We start from the raw sequence: 23,444 nt of genomic DNA, 5'->3' as shown, positions 1-23,444 counted from the left end.
AATGGACGGTGTCTGCACATAGAAAGTGGTGCATCTCAGTCTGATGCCGTTGATGGCGTTGCTCACGGACCAATCAGCGATGCGGACGGCGTACAATTATGATAATGAGTTGCGTTATTACAACGTTGGACGCCAGAAATGCCTAGTTTGTCAAAACACAGCAGATTTCTCCTGAAGTTGTCATTTAATCGTGACATGAGTGTGTTTTTTGGACAGCCGAGATCCTTCCGCATCTAACTAGGTAACTCAATGAAGGATTTGTGTTTATTTTTCGACTAGAACGTGCAGTTTTCTTGGCAGGCCGGATAATTCTGTTTCTTACCTTGGTGATTAGGCTACGGAAGAGAACGTCGAAACGTAGAATAAACTACACTTATAGAAACTACCCAGAAAACAGCACGCCTGTGTTGCTTCCACTTCACCGTGAGTACTGATTTTTATTCAAGTGACCGGAAAGTGGCAGAGGGGGTGTATGTCATCCTCGATGTCGGGACTTGGTAAAACAATAAAATGACTCACTGCTGCTATCACAAAAAACTTCAGCGATGTGATGTCCAAGCTCCATGCTATCACTCAGATGGCCAAAGTTTGAAGTTGGGGTCAAAAACTCGATGCAGTACGGACCAAAACAAGCACGAGGGTCACATAAATATTCACCAGACAACCTATCGTTTATCATTAGAAAGCTCGGGAAATCCCCTAAGCCATTAATTGGGTGTACCCCTGTTGCCAGAATTCTTTATTCAAATAGGGTTTAAGGGTCAACTACGGCTTTTACACTTCTTTGCCTGTGAGGGCGCCTCAATTTTCCATTAAGTGCATGATAGGTCTTCATTGGTGTGCCTTACCTACACAAATCTATTTGTCACCTACAGTTGATCTAACACAGAAGTAGGTGCAAGATATGTGTTATTAGGTACTAAGTAGACGCATAACAAGACTTATTCCTGAAGACCTAAAAGTAAGATGACACCTATTTAACACCCCCGGAGATCTCCCAAAAACTCCTAAGAACCTACAAAAATAGCACTATATCTTCTATAAATAGCGCAATGTTTTCGGTAAGGGAAGCGTTTCCCAGACAAACTTGTCCATGTTTTATCATGTTGATTGCTCGACTAAAATAAAATGTTCCTTTTAAGTCCAAAAATACAGTAAGATCTAACATGCATAGAGTCGTAAGTTTTAGCTAACCTGAGTAAGGGAAAAGTGTTTTGATTTCTTTGGGGAGTGGAGAAAATGGGTATGTATACTAGCAATTTTTCCCCTCACTGTAACAGTATATTTTTTCTATTACCAGCCCTAAAAATAACGCAATTATACGGTGTTGCTCAAATTTGATCAGAATTGGCACATACCAAAGATCAACAATAAGTGTTGTTTCTATCTGTTGATGTTATGACAATGATTTCTGCACAGTACGACCAGAAAAATAATGAGAAATATTTAAACCAGAAAAACAAGAATGACAAAAGTAAATAAGGTCTGAAACTTTAGGTACTGGAGGTCAACTTTACTAACATGCATAGCAGAAACAGCTAGTCCATCTTAGTTTGAGCATAGACAGTCTTCCCCCTCTACTGTCTATGGTTTGAGCAGGTCTGTTAATATGTCGCAGTTCATAAACAATGACAGGAAATGACTAATTAGCTGTTTCAGTTACTGCCACCACTCCCAACATAATAGGTTCCCTGCATACAAATAGGTTTAAGATCAAAAATCTCTTACTCAGATGTGTGGGCTGTTTCAGTTACTGCCACCACTCCTGCACATTTGCAGGATTTCCCCCTTTTCTTTCCTCATTTGCATATTTTTGACACTGACAGGTTCATTTGAACAACGTCACATCTCAACCCCTGCATCTACCTGTACACCAAATACTGAGATGGTAGCTTTGGCGATATAGGAGCCTTTGCGTGTGACGTACATACGTCCGCACATACATCCGCACATACATACATACAGACATACAGATACCATTGACACACCATATAAGCTCTTTTTGGTATTTATATAAATACCAAATATGAGCTAAAGAGCTACACCGCCATTACAGAATCAAATGATTTTTTTCCTTCACCTGCCAAAAACGTTTTTTGCGATAATCCCTCTACCTTCTCGAAATCAAATGACTCTCCCCAAAGTGCATTTTTTGCAAGGGATGTGCGATAGCTTGTTGCAGTTGGTTTTGTAATCGGCTACTAAACAGTAATGGCTGGCAACAATCTAAAATTGATAAAAGTATGCGATTGAACTTTGAAAATTACAGATCAATTTGACATAGTTTTGTGTTGTGTAGATTTTTCAAGTTTGTGTCCTGCGTTTCCCAACATGCTCAAGAAACGTCACACTGACTGCAAGCAGTGCAAGCAGGACTCCAAAACCAGGCCCAAGCTCCATCACAGCCGTACCCGTGCGGATGATTAAGACGCCCCCATCTGGTGCGTTTGCTCCCAAAAAGGCGAAGACAAACTTTTACCGAAAAAGTAATGTGGTGGTTGAACTTAAATATAACCTCTCCAATCTCAAGTACCCCCAGCGTACGTCTGATGTGTACCCAATCGTCGTCAAAATCAACGATGATGACTGTATACTGAAAGGAATTGAAGACAAAATCAAGGCTGAAGTTGGCACTAAGATGAAGATTCTTGACAACCATAACTTCCCTATTCACGATGGACTGTCCGCAGCAGGCAAGCCTTTTCAATTGATTAACGTAAACATTAATTTCAATTTGATGTCATCTGTATAATATTCCCCGTTTAGCAATAAAAAGTTGTATCAGGCCAAAATATTGTGCAATGCCTTTTTTAAAATTTTAGTTGGTCAGGACGGGAACTGACTTGTTGACAAAAAAGGAGGGGTCAAACTTTGCAACATTTTCGGATATTTGTTGTATACACCTTTTTTTAAGTATTGACGTATTTCTTTTCATTTATGTTCAACAGGCCCAGTATTCTGGAAATCGCCAAGAAAAATAATAGCTATATATAATAATACCAATCGAGCGATTAAAAAACCTTAGAGATTATGTGGACTCGGACAACAATGATTCTGAAGGGGTATGTCAACCCATAATGAAGACCAAACGGCTTCAATATAGTTTATGAATGTGAACGCAAATTTTTAAATCAGATTTGAGTAATTCTTATTGGATTTTAAAGGAATCACTGAGCATGCATATTTTGAATTTCATTGCAGTAGTTTACAGAACAAAATACTATTTCCCTTTCCAGTATGCTACTATTTGACCTAGGGCTTCTTGGTTATTGATCAGTTAGGCCATCTATTCATTTACCGTGCATCTTCTTAAATGTAACTTTCCATATTGTTATTCACATACAAGTCATTATGTAGACGTCGGACTAGAAGAAAACTTGTTATGGTATAATTTAAATCCCCATACCTGTTTGAATCCATGGTAAAACACGTCCATTAGTTTTCTCCTTTTCGTCATCGATATGAATATAATGAAAAATAATGGTTTTTTGCTCTTTTTAATCTTGAACTTGAAGCTATAATGAAAAATACCGCCAATGATACGGTGTTGCTCACATTTGATCATAATTGGTACATACTAGTCCCCGGTAGTATTGGTACCAAAGGTCAACGATGAATGTCTACATTGATATTATGACAACGATAGAGGATACTGTCAATCCAAAGAATTTGTAACTGCCCGCTTCCGTCGATCCGCTTCAACCGTCCATTCGGAAAGTTGACAGCACCGTAATGTATGATACACCAGTATGAGAGTACACGACCCGGGGATCTTGAAACCTTTTGGCGCATGTTATCACAGGCCAAAGTCCAAAGCTGCCCCTATCATATTATATCAATCAGTCAATCACTCTTTATTTTACTCGACACATACTAACAGAGAGTATGGTATGGTACATCAAGATGTGTTACAAATGTAAGTGAACAATACAGAGAAAGAAAAACAACCATTCAACTCTGTAATACGATGTGTCGATGCGCTTATGATATGGGCAGAGTAGTTTTTGAAAGACGATAAGCTTATATGAGTATTTCCCCGGAATTCATAATCTTGACCGAAAATCGGGCTTCGATAATAACAAATTTAAAATTGTTCGTAAATGGCCAATCGGGCATTTATTATTTTCCGTAAATTTTCATTTTTGTTCGTAATTTACGAACGTTACGAGCGACAGCAAGAGCACAGCCCCTGCACAGTAAAAAGAAGATCGGAATGACTGGAATGTACGTAAAGACTGAGCACAGTCCCTCTCCACAACAATCGCAAGATCAACAGTTATCACATGTCCACCATTCTCGTAATTTACACTGACAGGACAAAAACAAAAATGATCGAGCATGGACATTCTAAGTTAACTAAATGCATTATTCTCTATTGCATTTTCATACACTCACACATACGCTCAAACTTCCTGATTTTAGTGTCATTTCGTATACACAACCACAGAGGGACTGTGACACAACACAATCTCTCCGTGCGTGGTACCAGATATAGATACGTTTACGTAACACTGTGATCACGTGGTGTGACAAAAAAGTTTTACGGAAGCTGTTGACAGAAATGACGTACACTGATCACGTTGTGTGACAAAAATGTTTTACGGAAGCTGTTGACGGAAGTGACGTCAATTTTGCCTATACCAACTCTATAAGCTTCCTCAGTTACGTAACTTCGTCGCTAATAAATTAGATCTTTTTCACCTTTACTAACTTTCCTGTTCAAATGAATAAATTGAATGAAGGGACCCTACAATTTTGTGTTATAAGGGCAATGTAACTGGCATTACCTCTGCTATTGTAGCTTCATTTGACCATGGTGTTTGCTCACCAGAATTTGAATTTGACTGATTGTTACAACCCAAGCCCTGCCTGTACCGGTACATGGACATAACACCTGAATACTTATTCAATTTTTAGTCAATACGAAAAATTGTGCCCTGGTAATATTCACACATTAAGCCCAAACACAGGGGATGCATTTGGTTGCAATTGGGCATATTTCAGTGAAAAGAACAACATAACCAATCCATCAAAAGAAACAGAGATAATCAATCAATGTCTGAAGTGAGCAACTTAACCATGGCACATTAGCAGTAGTAGTGAATTTAGTACTGATTTTCGCAAGTCTCAACCCTCAAATACGCTCGCACTTTGATTGTGAGAGCCCTCACTTCAAGCCCTCACATTTGCTCGCACTTCGATTGGGAGAGCCCTCACATTCGCTCGCACTTTGATTGTGCTAGCCCTCACTTTGGCCCCGCACTTGTCGATTTTCGGCGCCCTTCCATACCTGACTATCCCTCATATCTTTAAATAAATCTATATAAAAACAACAGAACTCTGTTTTCAGAAAACCCCACCAGCGTTCAATCCTCTGATTATGGGTAGATGAACCATACATTACAGGGACATGTGCTAGGCTGTCTTCATGATGTTCCCGTAAAAGGGTTTGTATATCTGCAATGTTACAATTCTCAGTTGAGAGAAATGCAGTCAAAGAGGCAGACACTGTATGTGACAAGCTCAAGTTTATTGGCAATACATTTCTAAGGTGTCGTGAAGTTTCTCAACATGAAGCAATAGCTCGGTTAATTGGCTTGCCACTCAGACAAACAAACACACCAGTTCAATATGTACCAACAGGATATGAAAAGGACAGGACAAGAATGTTGAAACCTCCTTCAGAACTTGAACAAATGGATGATGACAGTGAAAATGTGTATGTACCAAGTATTCTGGATAAATATGCAGCCAGACCCACTAAGTTAGAAAATGTTTCCCTGGCTGAGTTTGTATCTATGTACAGTACATCATATAGACACATTTCAGATAGAAGTGATGGTGACTATGATGAAAATTGGGAGACAAACTATAATCACGACCTCGAACAAGATAGAAAATCAAAATCAACCACAAAGTTCAAACTTTTGCACGGCCTCGGTTGGATTCACAAACGCCAGAAAGAAATTGTGATTCGTTACCATTATGTTTCAAAGCAGAAGGATGCAGAAAAATACTTCCATCGTTTACTGATGTTGTACCTTCCTTGGCGCAAAGAAACAGAGCTCAAGCATAACAATAGCTATGAGGCAAAATTTATACAGGTCCATATGTCTATTCAGCACACAATAAAAAAATTTGAATCATGCTGTGAAGAGGTTCAGAATGCATATGAAAATGCACCAGATCCTGATGAAATCGATGAAGAACTTTGGGATCCAGTAGCACCCCCACAGGCTGAACAAAACAGGGTGATGGAAATAAGTCATGATGCAGATTTTGACTTCTTGGACCCATCAAACTTGCATAAAGACCAACTTTGCAATGACCCTCTCAAAATTTCCACTGTATCAAACTCGAAAAAATCAATCACTCTGCAGGCAAAGATCTTGACAGATGTGAAATATTATAGTCTTGTGAGAAGTCTCAATCACCAACAAAGGAGAATACATGATTTCATTTTTTCTTGGTGCACTTCATATAGGATAGCAACAATCCTAAATAATCCAAAACCTGAGCCATTTTATGTTTTCCTGACTGGTGGTGCAGGTGTAGGAAAAAGCCATGCAGTGCATGCCATTTTCCAAAGTGCTATCCGCCAATTGCGCCGTGAAGGTCAAAGTCCTGATACTCCAACAATAATATTGACCGCATCAACTGGTAAAGCAGCTGTAAATATTGGAGGCACAACTCTCCATAGTGCATTTCACCTTCCGTGTAAAAAACATGGTCAATCAAATGACTATCACAAACCATCTGCCCAGATACTCAACACAATGAGAGCTAAATATATAGCCTTGAAAATCATAATTATTGATGAAATATCCATGGTTGGTAGTCACACTTTATCAACTCTTAATTTAACTTTACAGGACATCTTCGAAAATAACATTCCATTTGGTGGCATTTCCATTCTTGCAGTTGGTGACTTATTACAGTTAAATCCTGTTGGTGACAGACCAGTATTCTTACCACCAAATAATAAAGGCCTAACAGTTTTAGCTAGATCACTCTGGCAAGAACTCTTCCAAATACATGAATTACATGAAATTGTCAGACAGCAAAATGATCCAGAATTTGCAAATATGCTATCTAGAATACGTTTAGGTCAACACACTAAATTTGATGTTGAACAGCTGAAAAATCTTCAAAATAATACTGGAATTCCGTCAAACAGCACTTCTTTGTTTTTAACAAATAGAGAGGTTGAAGCATATAATGAAAAACAACTCAAAATTCTTGGTTCACCAGTTGTCACAATACAATGCAAAGACACTAAAAAAGACCTACAGACATCAAGAGCAGAAATTATTGTTACTTGTAAAAATCCCCATGAGACAGCCGGACTTCATGATGAAATAAAACTTGCTGTTGGAGCCAGATACATGCATACTAAAAACACAGATCTAGCTGATGGTCTTGTCAATGGAGCAACAGGAGTAATAACTCACATAGAAATTGATAAAAGCAACCCATTGAAAGGGACTATCTTTGTCAAATTTGATTCAAAATCCTCTGGAAAGGAAGCTAGGAAACACAGTAAGTATCCTGACTCAGTACCTATAACTGCTGTTACAGACACATTTCCATACTCAGAAAAAGCACATTCTATCACAGTAGAACGCACTCAATTCCCAGGTACCCTTGCATTTGGGATGACTGTACACAAAGCACAGGGAAGTACATATGACTATATGATTGGCAACATGAGTTCTCATTATGCACCCAAACCAGGCCAAATGTATACTATGTTCAGCCGAGTAAAATCAAGATCTGGATTACAACTAATTGCATTTGATGAGGAAAAAATCAAAGTCAACAAATCAGCCTTAAAAGAGATGAAGAGGTTACAGGAGACAAGACAACTCAATTATAAATGGCCCACTGAAATTCCACCAAGCAACCATTTCCTTGCTATAGGCCACATAAATGTTAGGTCCTTGAAATCTCATTATGCTGACCTGAGCATGCATCCAATTACAAGTCATCTTGACGTAATATGCATTACTGAAACAAAGGTCATAAACTATGATAAGTTTAAACTGACAAATAAAGAAATCTACTTTGTCACATCAGAGCATGGTTGTCCCATTTACTGCACAAAACCTGCGGTCAGATGCAATTTCCAAATTTCAAGTCTTATTGAAACTGTTGGTATCATCAAAGATACAACACTGATTGTATGTGTTTATATTCCACCAAACAGACCATGGCATGTAGTGAAAGACAACCTCACACAGTTATTTGCTGAATGTAAAAGTATTATGGGCGAAAACTGCTGTAACTCAATTGTGATCACTGGTGACTTCAACACTGATTTAAATAACCCAAACGAAAAAATAACACAGTTGATACAGCAACACAACTTCCATCAGCTTATAACACACTCAACACACAACCTAGCAGGTGTCCTAGATCTTATCATTACAAATCACACCAATACAAGGCATTCCTCTTACCCTGTCTATTTCACTGACCACCACTTTGTTACTGCCTACTTACTTTAGTTTAAGGCCTGGGCACGTGGGCATTTCTAGAGAACTAAACAAGAATTATCTATTGTCTGTAGTCCCCAACTGTATAAACAAAAGATTTGGTTCAATATGTACTTTGATCTCCCTTTACATCCAACAATAAGCTGACAGTCCTTTACAGAAAAAAAATCCTTTCCCGAAATGATTTCGCTAATTGGCTGTTTAATCTTTTTACAATGGTATTGTTGCCCAAACCCTGCAGTTGCCATCAAAGTCAATTTCAACAAAACTGTATAAGTTTATTGTAATAGCCCACCTTAAAAACCACTGGTTGAAAAAATGCTGATTTCTGTAAATAAACAAATTCTAAACGTATACTATTGTGTGAAAAGGTCAATTGTCAAGAAAAGGCTTCGATAAGTGTAATTTAGACAGGAAGGTCATTGGCATCCGTCATTGCCTAATTCAAACCCTACAAACTGGAGATAGCAAAATGGTCAAATTCAAACATTTTACGAATTTTTGCAAGGTATGCTGATCATATCGTCTGTGTGTCTTCAATTCGGAAAGCGGTATCCCGAACTTTATCATTTCGCATTCAAAATGAGGCCCTTTGTCACGAGGCTACAGTAGATTTGCTGCTGTGTCAACAGAATGCGTGATACACTGTTTCCCGGATTTGTAGAAATACTGTTTCTCCAAAGAGTAAATACGAAACCTCTTGCCATCGGTGTCTCACATAGCTATTATCATTCCCATCTCAGCCAAAATTTATAATTTTTTATGTAGTGCGGGATGTCGATACACTCCAATTTGGAGTAAAATCGTGAAATCAGCGTATTTTCAACCCAATCAATACCACTGCTTTAAAACACGCCGCGATCCCCTTAGTTTTTAAATATTTCCAGGACCTAGCAATTCGCTTGCCTTGAATGATGAAGATTAATGGGATTGATTTGACGTCATAATGAGTGACACTGCCGACTTTGAGACATCAGTGCCAATAAACATCGCACCATCCAATCATATGTCTATAATCCAGTCTGACCGCCTTCATGCGAACTCTGACATTGACGTTTTGCATGGAACGCGGTTTGGGCGTTTGGTACGAAATTCTCACATGCCCTAAATTCTCTCCCATTTCAAAATTTATTTCCGCGAGGTACATAACTAACCAAATATTCTGTAAAGAATCTTTTTCCAGGTAAACAAGTTCCGACAAATTCTGCATACGCAATCACTCGAATGCTACAGCTGACGTCATTTTGAAAACTAATAACAACATACATGAATCATGCTGTACACCCCTTGACCATAGTCATCAAGTCTGCAGAAACTTCCTCCTCAACGCCATACTCGGGGGTGCCATACAAGCAGTTGATGTTTTACGTACATGCCCATACGCATCAATGTAGCTGAAATTTACCAAGATACTCCCCCGTCGTCAGTAATTTGCATACGACATGTGCTTTACACGAATCCTCGAGAGTAGGACCGCATCTTCTTCAGACACTTAAGGCTGCGTTCACAAATAACGATTAGGGGGGGCTGGAGGAATTTCGATTGAAATCTTATTTTTTTTCAGATCCCCCCCTAAGTACCCAAAAAAATTTCAAATGCCCCCCCTCTATATGGTCAAAATTTTTCAAGTCCCCCCCCCCCCAACTATCACAGGCCCGCATATTTGTAAAGGATGTGAGCGCAGAAAAAATAAACATATTGCGCCGTTCCGCTCACAGGTGTTCAACACTACCTGTATTAGCACTTTCTATAGTCATATTCCCAAGGCAAGTTCTTTAAATGCATCAGTGAATTTTTTAGATTTATTGGTCTAAAAGCCAACTTGAGTTAATCCAACTCTGGCCAGGTCAATTGCTCCTGCTGAGGAGCACACAAAATGACAATCATGAGAGAGTAGGCAAATTGTGAATTCTGGCTAATTGCCATATTGCACAGTGACCTACCAAACATTTTTCCAAAACTACAAGACATCTATGAATTAGATGCTACTCAAATTGACAATACTGGAAGGTTAAAATGTTCCACCAAATAAATGTTTTAATCTCTGAAATTTTGGGTGTAATAATTTCAAATTTGGTTAAAAAATAAATAATTCCATTTGGTCAAATATTTTTACTTTTAGTCTTTACTGTTCAAAGTTTACATCTGTATCATTTTATAACAAGAATATGAAAATTTAGAAACCAAGCATGGTGACCCTATCTTTTTTCTGTAATATTTGATTATTCTTATATGCTAGAATTCAAACATTACTATGTGTTCTGCATGTGTTGCTCTCTGGCCTGATCTTGTGTACAATTATGTTTCACTGTCATGAGCATCATTTGACCCAAATTCTTCTTCAACTACCATGTACATCAGAGTCAGAGCTATCTCTGTCACTGATCAGGTATGCAGTGACAGTGAAACTGCAGGAGCAGAGCTTTAATGATAGTGACACTATCTGTAGGCAGTAGCTGTATTAACTTTGATAATTTTGGCAATATTTTTGTTCAGTTTTACAAATTTGTTCTAGTTCTACTCCCTACAGCCTGTTGAAATGTCTAGTATTCAGCTTGCTATCACAGCCTATTTATGTGTACCATGCATTTGTATCACTGACAACTGACTGTCAGTCTGGACTCCAATTAAATTATCACTAAATACATATTTATATTTATATATACAGGCTTTGTCGACAAACTAAATATTGTATGTTTGAGCATGCTGTAGGGAGATAGCAAGAAACTGTAGTTGTTATATTGCATAGGAATATTGCAGAAACCATTAACAGTTGCAACTTCTGCCCTGTTACGAGGCTCAAGTTTGTTTTTTTACACAATCACACATTTAGATTTTTTCGAGATAAAAGTCATGAAATGTGACAAAATGGTTCTAAATTTTGTTAAATTATTCTAACATTAAAACATTTTGATGACATTAAAAATGTATTCATTTTTCATTGAATTATCTACAAAAGCTTGGAATTGGCAAATGTAAAACACAAAGGGAACAAAAATTTTCAAGTCCCCCCCCTATAGGTAGAGCAAAATTTTCAAGTCCCCCCTCTACTACCCAAAAAATTTTCGAATCACCCCCCTGAATTCCTCCAGCCCCCCCCCCCTAACCGTTTTTTGTGAACGCAGCCTAATATCACGGCGTCTTCGTCAAGTGCGTGTGACTCTGCGTCCTCCTCTTCCACTATAGCTCATATTTACGTCCTAGAAAGAATAACCAAAAGAGTGACTAAACATAGTCAGGTATATTTCTTTGGCAAAGGCATCGTCAAGGACAACAGTAAGTCATTATCAGAACACGGTACAGTTAAATCAGTCGTCTCTAGTGATGAACGCACTGGTGCACTACTCTGCCAGGCAGAACAGAACAGTCACATCATGGTTACCTATGCAATCAACGGACCAGAAACCGTGAAAACCACCGATAAATCCCAGGTAAGGACACTTTCTTTGTAATTTCACATCCCCTAGTCCTAACTTCACTCACCGATTGCACAAAACGCACACTACATCTCAAGAGAGATGTTTGCTGTTCGATAATTTTTTTTCAGCTCAACAAATGTCTAGTAATAAAAAATACATTCCTTTCCAACGGCCAGTTATTCAGACCAGGACCATGATGACAGGGACAATTACACGTTTAACCCTAAATCCTCACCAAAAGATGCCAAATTTAACAAATTTGTACCAAATATACAGCACAGTATTCGTCGGGACTATTTTCTTTCATAAACGAAGTTAAATAATCGAGTCTACCCATTTCACTTTGGCGAAAAGGTTCGGTCAATTTTGCCTACAGCGTCTCCGCCAATACTCGGAGTCGGACGGTACCAAAACTCGGACGTTTTGCGGAAATGATGACCGTAACTATTCCCGATACTTTCCAAACACAGCTTGTTTGCTATGAAATCTGTGCTGTGAATTTTAAGCTATCGGTTGAGTACAAAGATTTTCAAACAACGATTGCTTTCTTTGATCGGAAACAGTATACGTAAGTAAATAAAAGTCCCCGCGTCGTGTTTCACAGTCGCTACAAAAATAATGGAATTTTCTCGTCTCCGTCCTGGTCATCGCTTTGCAAAATTTGTCTTAGGCTTTAACGGCCAATTCTATTGATTACAAGTTTGTGTGATTATGAAAGTTATTCTATATTACAATGGACGATTGTTTTCATCCTCGTGGATCACTGAAAGTTTAAATTTTCAAATACTCAGACAGCGTTTTTATCAGTTCGATTTACATATGTTTACTATCTCTGCGGCCGATCGAGACGCAAGGTGAAAACGCGGGAACAACGTACGTTCCAATATTTTTTAGTCTTACCTTATTTTGGTTTCAAAAAAGTATCAAATATATTTCAGATGAAAATCAAATCCAGACCAAAGGTATATACTGATAAAAAAGGGTAATAGACTCTGTAATATTTTAGCGGAATTTACGTTTGAAAAAGCAAGAAAACGGCCATGCGCGGTGTGGCTGATAATTGGCGGAAAGGTCCGAGTAATGGTGTCGTTCCTTCTCTTATTTTTCGCTCCTCGCTCTTTGCAATTTTAACATATCACTGTTATTTGTATTTACGCATGCGACGGCACTTATTTTCTTTCTGGATGTCGGGGAAGTATGTTGATCGGTATTTTTGCTGAAATACGTAAGAAGCCATTTTTCTGAAAGCGTCCGGCGGAGGTGTATACGATCAAAATGTCGCGTATTTATCCGAAACCGCATCCGGGATTATCATGGGTTCGTCAACCCCATGACGGGTTTAAATTATGCTTTGCAAGGATTTTTCGGCCAAGCTCACGGTCTTTCACACCAATATCCTAATGGCAGCTCCTTTCTGTTACACACAGTTTTCATTTACCATAAAATCGTTCGTACGCTATTATTTCTGTATTCATGCGATCCTTTGACTACGTGCGGTACCGTGTGAAAATTAACTTCGTCTTGGATACTTGATACTATAAATAGCAAGGAATGTGTGCGCAACACGTCAATCTTCCGGTTGCGTTTGACAATGTTTCAAACGCAGGTGCATCAGTGTTAGACTACGCAATGTTTCTCATACCACAAATCGATACTGAAGCTGTCAATCATTTTGACTCTCAAGTAGCTCAACGAGGCCACGCGCCTCGGAAACGTTTTATGTACGTCCTTTTCCTTCTCACACGGGTCTGTAAAAATTTTTTTGAAGTCGCTTCTTAATGTCTTACATATAGTTCGTGCTAAGAATTTCGACATCCGTCTACGGTACAACATTACTGATTCCGAATTGAAAGATCAATCACATTTTGTATTTTTTTGGACACCGTGGTGCTAAGCACCAAAGGTGTCCTTTGTCGCCACAATGTCTGTGTGTGTGTCCGTCTGTCCGTCCGTCTGTCCGTCTGTCCGTCCGTCCGTAGACAGATTTTGTTCCACTCATAACTTAAGAACCCTAAGTTCCAATGTCATGCAATTTGGTATTTGGTATTATCATGATGAGACTTAGATCTGATTAGATTTTGGTGGGTGTGGCTTATTAATTAATTGCTCATTTGCATATTTTATGATCTAGGTCAGAACCAGTAAGGCCTTTCACGATGCTGAAGTTAGACACGGTTTCGGATTCAGTTTCGGATTCGGTTTCGGATTCGAGAGACGAAAAAATTTTATATTTTCAGCCAATTGTTACACTGTGGAATACTGGATTTTCCTTACTTTCCCTGGACCTTTTTTCAGCTAAAATAATATCTAATCACACTAGACAAAGTGAAAATAAGATCACAATAAAACAATGCATATATTTCATGGCATAAATTGTGTGCATATATTCACAAGTAAAATGGTTAAAAAATAGAAATTACAGAAAGCTTCAAAGGACCTCTAATTTAAAATTTAAAGGAAGTGTCGAGCAAGGAAAACAATATTTACAAAAACATACTTTAATCATTTTATATGTCACAATGTGTGTCACATGGTTTAATGTTAATATGTTGTATTAATTTGATGTTTTGATTGATGTTGTTTTACATAAATTGCATTTTGAATGTACCATACTAAACTCTCGACTAAACTATCAGTTAATATGTTGCGTAATAAAGATAGCATCGAATGCATTTCTTTGAATTGTGCGTAGTACTGTTAGCTTGAATAGTCTGAACTGCATAATGCCAATAATTGAGATCGACAGCTCATAAGTTGTAACTTTTGACTGATTTTTCAGCAGTTTTGTCTTGTGTAGTCATGCATTACAGTTCCTAAAGTGTTTTGATTTTTTAAACTTTATAAATCATGATTATATATGAAACATTTATGTCATGAAATACATGCTACATTTATGTGATAAAATACATGCTATTTGTGCAGTAATTTCATCTAGTTAAAATATCTCCTTGTGTATCAGTAGTTATTATATTCTTCAAAAAAATAATAACATAAGCTTGAAATATAATAATCGCAAACATACCATTCCATAATCCAATGACAGTAGGTCGGAATTCGCAAGACAATAGTTGTAAACATAGACACAAAACAGCACAGAACAGACAGTAAATAGACGGTACACAAACAAAGTCATATTCATGAAGAAAGATATATGGACCTCTGGCCAGAAGACCAAGAAGTGATGTCAGGTGTTTCGAAAATGGTAAGCGCATCCTGCCCACATGTGGCACCCGCCATATATCAATCTATAAGTCAGATAGGTAGTGGTCACTAACTAAGGCCCAATGTCACCGATGCCATCAGTGATCATTTGATGAAGAGAGATATTGTATTTATCTACCAGCTGCGATACTGCCAAAAAAGCGTTTGAATGTAGAGACAAGTCTTGCTCTGGTGTAACCTTGATTTAATAGTTTGTAAGAGAGATGGCCATGTCTCTTTACAAAATCACCATATGAACTGCATGCTCTAGCATATCGAATAGGCTGGGAAATGTATACCCCATAAGCTGGTGAGAGTGGAATATTACTTATGAGGTGTGGAAAATTGATGATACTAAAGTTAAAATCATCTCTCTTGTCATATAGCCTAGTAGAAAGGTGACAATTAGAGTCAAATTCAAGTAAAATGTCCAGATATGAAGCAGAAAAGACCATTTCTGTAGTTTCTTTAATCTCCAATTCTGGAGGATAAATCATATAAAACTATTCTCAGTTATTCGAATCCGAAACCGAATCCGAAACTGAGTCCAACTTCAGCATCGTTGGCCTTTCAACTGCATTGAGCAGCCATACTTTCTGTGTGTCGCTACGAGATTCAGTTCCTGCTACGTCTATCTACAGTCACACCAGTGGAGCCAGTACGACATTCGGTAAGAGGTTTATTTTTGTATCCGTATTTAGAGCATGTGTTAACTTTGCGTGTACCGATAATAACTGTGAGTGAATGAGAGGTGAGATTGTGAGAAGCTGTGTGCGGAAAGAAACGGCCTCGAAGGTTATCCAAAGCACGTCACTGATAAGTCGTGTTAAAACTGATAAGTCGTGTTAAAACGTGTGGCAACATCTCACCACACATCGAGTATACAGTATGGGCCCTAATTATGGTCTAGTTTAAAAAGGTATCTAAATTTACGAGGGATCGACTGTTATAGTGTTTTCAATATTCACGGAGTTCATTCGAAAAATGTTAGTCGCGTGATGACGACGCCATTGTTTTACAATTAGGGCTTGGGCGTGCATTAAAAACAACCGTTCCCCTGATTTCTACCACACTTCGATTGAAATGATTCTTATAGTGGAAACTGAAAGTTCAACCCCGATTTGCGAGAATTTTTGGTTGTTTTTGGGCATCGTAACTTTTGTGGAGTACGAGTCGGGGGCCCCTGTAAGGTTGTGCCGTCACGGACATAGCGGAGTAAGCGAAATGTGGTGTTTACATGGTTCAAACTAGGATATATTTTCATTTTAATATACCGAGTCTGAAAACAAATGACCCTCCTTGTTTCACTTTAGTAAATTACTGTATCTTGTATTTTCACTGATATCATGAAACTTGCCAAAATGTCTCGATAGAACTTGCAGACCACGCCGTTAAACACAATGGCGTTTGTTATGCCCAATCAGATTGAGCGTTCTTCCGCACGCTTTCCAATACATTCGACATTACATAGTACAAGATATCGTAAGACGTAATCGTTGCTATGATTGGCGGAAGCGTTTTCATGCCCTTCGGCATGTCGATAGGGGCCATGAGGTAAATTTTCTCAGTAAACGCAATATCAAGAGAAATACGAGCGTGCGGAAGTGGGGCAAAGAATATGTAAAGACATTTAAACTTCTAAATAAACAACAATTATCAACGTTCATAACCCATGTGTTGCAAAATGTAACTGGCGCATTTTTCTTTCCGACCATTGTACAGCGGTGCACGGACAGTGGGCTATCGCCACCGGAAATATTCACAATATAGCAAGGCATTTCTGTGTTCAAGATATGACGGTCGATGAATTTCATTCGGTTGTAAAACGAATTTTAAAATTACCCCTCTGTGTCATAGTGTGGCGTTCAAATTATGGCTAAACATTTCAGTTTAAATGTTGAAAAATGAAGTGTAGTCCACAGTTTGTTTCAACATATGCATATTTATTACTGGTATGTTATTTCATTTCAATAATTTAGCCCATCTTTAGTGTGTATTTTTTTATTTCTTTAGTCCATATTTGTTTAGCAGTGTTCTAAAATTTTTGAACAATTTGCAAATTATTCTGATGATATTTCAGATGCATATATTTGTGGTGATGATAACATAGTTGGTACTTTGTACAAAGATTGTGAATTTTGTGCAGTCCAGCTGCAATTGAAACATCAACTGATAATGGTGTATTAGTTTCCTATTGGATTTATCTGTCAGAATTGCACAATCTGTGCTGAATTAGAATAATGACACTGATCAAGAATCGCATCTGATTTCAGTTTTACAGTGGCTATTGGGAGAATGTTGTTCGCAGAGGAAATGCATAATGTGCATTGAATGTAAAATCAAAATATTTAATATGAAATTTAAATCATTTTAGTGAATCATAGCTAGACAACCTATCTCTGACATATTTTTCTTTCTTTTGCAGTACTGGTATTCACTGTGTCTTTACTGCAGCTGCTAATTAAAAAAAGAGCCAAAATAAATCAGAATACACACACTTAGTACACAGACATTTGACAACAACATCCAACAGTGACATTGACAATACATACTAACAAGCAGAGCTTGTTAGTTCTAGAATATACAGAATATTATCTCACATAGTGAGTGTCTGAATATTATTCTGAATTGTATTCCAAAGCACATTCTGAAAGTACTCTTCTGAATATCCAATAACAGTACCTTCTGAATACTTTCTAGAAATACTGAGCTTTTCATAGTTCACCTATGCACTATTTTGAACTATCATTGATAGTGAAGGCATGACAATAAACATTTAATATTTACCTGCATTATATATTTAATTGAACTTGACATTTTAGAAATACACTGACAAATATGAAAACAAAAAGAAAAGTCAAAAAGCATCAAACCTTGCAAAGAAATTATACATGGAGAGCCGAAGGTCTTCCCCAAAAAGCCAATATGAGATTGTCTCAATCAGAGGTGATGGCAATTGTCTATATCGTGCTATATAAGCCTTACATTCTAAATGAGTGTGCACATTTAACGATCACCTGTCTGATGAACATATGCTGTTCCATAATTAAATAATTACCAAACTAACAGCTAGACGCACTTAAGTACGCTTAACTCACAAAAATAATTAATGTGCAATGGTCAAACACTATCCATGCAATATATACACATAATCATGCCCAGGTTATTATTTTCTCAATTATGTCAGATATGTAAAGTAGAAAGATTCAGAATGCATCCTCTTTTCTTCTGTGATTAGTCAATCAAAAGTATCCCACCAATTTAACAAAATAACTTTATTCATTGTAAAAGATGAATAGTTAATTTAATTGATTTATTAAAACATTTCCGTGAAAGTACTTTCTCCTATTTGCCAATCCAGGAACCCAACAAAAAAAAGAAAATAAGCTTATCGCCTACAGAGGGCGTACCCCCACTTGGAAGAAGTAAAAGCTTGTGAGGTTGTGTACACCTTCGAATTATTTTCCCACGCGTTCTCCGGAAATCTCTCGGTTCTCATGTTACAGATTAGCCTTGTCACTCACTTTTACTTGAGTGTTCATACAGCTTATGTTTAGAAAAGGAGCCACAAGCTTAATAAAGTCCGGCCAAAGTGTTATCTCAAAAAACGTCAACATTTAAATATTTCCTATAAGACTCGTCATTTCAGAACTTACGACCTTCTGAGGATTTCGTAGAACTCCCTTGTACTTCAAAAAAATCCGCATTTAAGAAATTTTCCATCGGCCACATTTTGTTTTCATGTCATGTGACTTCAGATTCTTGCGCAAAAGCATTGATTTCATTTTGATTTTCAACTCCAAACTATTTATTCTCATGCGCAATAACGTATCAGCATCGAACTCAGACGTAGGAAAGTTGGTCATGGCGAACGTGATGAAGAAAAAGAATAAAACTAAAAAGAAGCCTGGTAAGTGAATATTCTTATGATCGTTGAGTTGTTCTCGTTTATTTCCTCTCCGCAATTAATCTTTTTCTCTCATGCTGTATGATCTTAAAACAACGAAGAAATCAAAAAATCATCCTTCGGCCCTTTCGCAAACTTTCCCAAATTTTCACTGGCTGGGTATCGCATCAATTATTTATTACAACATCAGACAAACGTTTTGTCTATAGTGGATTTATGGAAACACGGCTGTCATATCATGTACAGACTTGGAATAAAGTTTAAATCGATCAGTTGAATACTCCAATTTGGTTATCGTACTCCATGCATTCCAACATTGCATCAGAAGTACAGTTTGATTACTTGTTCCCACATCGTCAATGATTTTATTGCTAAAAATAGCTATTCACCCGTGTACAATGACAGCAGTATGTGCTTTGATGAGGTTTAGTTTCAAATGTCCGCATGCACGTATCGGTCCGAGTAATAAACACGATACGTTTCTCAATTTTCAATCTTCTTCACTATTTCTTAGTTTTCGTGTTTTGTAATATTTTACCACTTTACCCTTTTTTATTTTTTTCGGAACATTTCTCCATTATCTACGAGATCAATGTCAATTTCACACAATTTTTCATCACATTATACTCACTTTCGTATTATAGAAACGACATCGACTTCACCAGATGATGGTACTTCACAGGGTGCATTTGGCATACGACTAGACACATCACAAATATCAGGTATTTCCCATATTTGTAGTTTTTTTAAAAAGTAACAGTTATCATAAAGAAACAGTGGCATCGATACTATTTTACCTGGTAGTTGTAAGTATTGTAGAATAATATCTCGATAGACATGCTGAATAGTTCTATTATAAAAGCTCTTACAACCATATACATTTACACATTAATTGATTGTTTTCTGATAAACGTACAATTACCGGTATATGTCTCATTTAGATCTTACACCTTTGGAAGTAACTCCCTCTAAAAATGGTATGTCTGCCGAAGTAACAAATGCCACACCTTATGATTCAAGTCAAGTATCAGGTAAGCTCTTAAGTTCAAGTATGAAACCTCAAATTGTAGCCTCAGAAATATCCTACCACGACCATTTCATGTTTGTCACAAATATGAATATGATAGTCTTCTAAAAAAAAAACCCCAGTTATTCACATGTAGGAATATTCTAACACTGCAATTTATTACTACTTTTGCATTGTTGGCAGACACCAAATCTTGAATTAAATATGCATCACTCCATAATGAAACATGCCTGAGCCCATTAACCTTCAAACCTTCTACAAAGTTAATTTGTTGTAATCTACACATTGAGAGCAATTTTTGATTCAATTATTTAATCATTTATGATCATCCCAATTATCCTGTGTTTTCATATTCTGAGCTATTTTTGTAAATACTTCAAACTATCACATTCAATTCCAACAATTTCTTTTATCCTGAAATTATAGCAGTAATCTCATCATTTGTGTCTTACAGCTATGGACACAAGTCCATCTCATCATTCCAATGTGTGTTCTGAAGCTATATCTAGCTTGTCATGTGACACTCCTCTAATGATAGGTATGTGTGTAGCATAATTTGCACTCCAATTGAATGAAGTGGCAGGGACTTGTCAGGAAGTGTTGATAAGGATTTCCTAATGAAACCATTACAGAAACATATAGAACTCATAGTCAAAATATGTAGATTTCTGGGTGTAAAGTCGGTAGATGAGTTTGTACAGGACCTGTCAAAAACTCAAAAAAGTCACTATTCCATTTCTCTTTCAAACTATACATTTTCTAATAAAAACCGTTACAGTTAATAAACAGAAGAAATATGAATCAGTGAACTAATAGTATCTGCTCGCTACATGTATAGACATCTATTTTACTCTTGAGTATCTACTTCATTTCTATCTAGATGAGCAAGCCTCATGTGCTACAGCCCGTCCACCGTCAAAATCTGCAACAGGAAATCTGCTGTCAGATGAGTTCCATGATAGGGCAGATGGTAACACTACAGCCACATCATGTGGTAACCCTTGTGAAAGACGACTCTTCAATGCAGGAAATGATACAAGTGAGTATTATCACCACCACCACCACTACTATCATCATCATCATACAATCATTCTCATAAAATCATCATCACTATTATCATTGTCATGACAACTACTGTCTCTATCATTGTCACCACAACCACCATCATCATAAGTATCATCATCATCATCACCATCACACCCACTGCATAAATTGACTGCCTGTTGGGGTACTGACATACAACTGAGAATCAGCATAATAAAAAAAACATCTTTATGAGGTAATCTGGAGTTGAAAACAAAGAAACATGGCTATCACTAATAGATCCCTTCATGTCTTTTGTATAACACTTTACCAATACTTTCTGTATGATTTTTTGGTCAATCAAAAGTAGATTTAGTTGTAATGTATTCATCTGTTCAGTGATTTCCATTTCACTTTTCAGAACTATTCCCTACTGACGTAGTACTTTAAAAAAATGATAACCAATGATATACTCTATGCATACATCAGTGCAAAAATGATACACTTTCTGAATCACAACATAAAAATATACCATCTACCATACAAATTTAACCCTCTCAAAGTCACATTCTCCCACCAAATTTTGAAGCAATTTTTTTCTCATATTTTCTTTCATTTTTAACTGACACTATTCCCCTTTTGAGCACAAATGTATAGCATGACTCATTGTGGATTTTGGTTAAAATTACAATGATCATACATACATCATCACATTACAGCATATAATAAGCAGACTATTTTATGGAAGATGAAAAAATTGACAATGGCACTCAAAGGGGTAATCATTTCATCACTTTCTATGCACTATACAATCACAGCAATGATTCTCAGTTATTATATTTCAACTTTCTCCCTTTTTTCAGGTCCACACTGTAAAACAAGAATAACCACCATGCCAGTGACACCTGAACAGACCAGGGTAACTGGATATGTGCACAATTTGACATCAAGTACAGATAACAGCCGAGTAGTGTGCACCATCCAAAATTCCTTGGACACTTACGTCAGATGCATATCTTTCAGTGCACTAAAACATCGACATCAACTGCAGCATGCAGCAGAAACACATCAGCCTGTGACACTACATAACATAAAGTGGCAGCCATCCTATGTAAAGTTTGATGAAGAGGAAATCTGTCTGAACTTTAAGTCAGCCATAAAAACTGAACATTTAGCATCATTTCCATATAGTCCTCCACAGAAAGTCTTCACTGACTTAAAAGATGTTAGCACACAGAGAGAATATGCCAAAATAAACATACTTGGGACTATTATAGATGATGAACCAATAAAGTATAATGTTAAAAAAGACAAACCCGAGTTACCCATGTAAGACAAAATAGTTTCGGATGCAACAGCCTCTGTTAGATTGGCAGCTTGGGGTGGTTTCACCAGCACTTTACAAAAACATAGGGCCAAAGTCCCTGAAGCTACTATAGACATGGATACAAAATTAAGTATTTCCTTACTGTATGAAATTATCTCACAAGGTCATCCTACGGACAAGTAAACTAAATATTAAAGCTGTCTGACCAGCGATTTTGAAAGAACAAGCAACTCAACAGTAGACAGAGCTCTGTTGAGTTATGTAGAGAATAACCTTTTGTGACACATGTATTGATGAAGAAGGTGGATATCTTTGATTAACATTGTGAGTTCTGTTTAATAAGTTGAGACTGTACATACTCAGAGAAAGCACACTGAAGAGACAAAGGTTTGAAACTTAAGAAGTTCAAGGTCATCAAAAGCATTATAAGGAATCATGTTACACTTTCATTGCACTGTTTACACAGATTGCATAATTGCTATAAATAGCACATGAGGAATCTTTATACAGCCCAGCTTTACCATAAAAACCCTATCACTTTGACCACTCTTTTATTGACCACTCTATTTTTTTCCTCAAAAAGTAATTTTATTTATCCTTACCAAGTCATTTTATTTTATCCTTACCAAGTCAACCATAAATGGAAATTAGAACTTTCTCTATCTCTATCTCTATCTCTATTGACTATTTTGAGCAATTTCTTTTAGATAACATACAGGGCACAATAAATGACGGTTCAGAATATGTCAAAGTTGGGATTCAGGAAAGTTGCCTTTACATGTTTTAATCCTCCAAGATGGTAAGCATTTCACTATGAACTGTCAAAAAAAGTTGAACTTTCTGATAATTCTACACTAAAATTATTTTGGCTTTGATGATTTCCTAATTAATTCAATTATTTAAAATCATATTAATTATTTTTTTCTGGGTGAATTGATAGGGTTTATACAGTACAAGAATTACATACAATGTAAGTCAAATTTTGACCAAAAATGACAAAAAAATTCCTTAAAAATACAGATTTGCATATTTCATCACAATTTGA

The 23,444-nt window shown here is 37.1% G+C and overlaps 1 protein-coding gene across 1 annotated transcript; it reads left to right on the top strand.

Annotated features, from left to right (window-relative positions):
• Positions 1 to 17,967: 17,967 nt before the first annotated feature.
• Positions 17,968 to 22,937, top strand: LOC139118236 (uncharacterized). Its single transcript, XM_070681516.1, has 6 exons — positions 17,968 to 19,025; positions 19,667 to 19,744; positions 19,964 to 20,053; positions 20,504 to 20,587; positions 20,930 to 21,088; positions 21,936 to 22,937. The coding sequence occupies exons 1-6, from the start codon at positions 18,857 to 18,859 to the stop codon at positions 22,403 to 22,405; spliced, it is 1,050 nt and encodes a 349-aa protein (XP_070537617.1). The 5' UTR covers positions 17,968 to 18,856; the 3' UTR covers positions 22,406 to 22,937.
• Positions 22,938 to 23,444: the final 507 nt, after the last annotated feature.

The sequence above is a fragment of the Ptychodera flava genome, chromosome 19 (genome assembly GCF_041260155.1).
Source record: "Ptychodera flava strain L36383 chromosome 19, AS_Pfla_20210202, whole genome shotgun sequence".
Classification (NCBI taxonomy): Eukaryota; Metazoa; Hemichordata; class Enteropneusta; family Ptychoderidae; genus Ptychodera; species Ptychodera flava.
The sequence above is the reverse complement of the archived record's forward strand: the minus strand, read 5'-3'. Positions and strand labels throughout refer to the sequence as shown.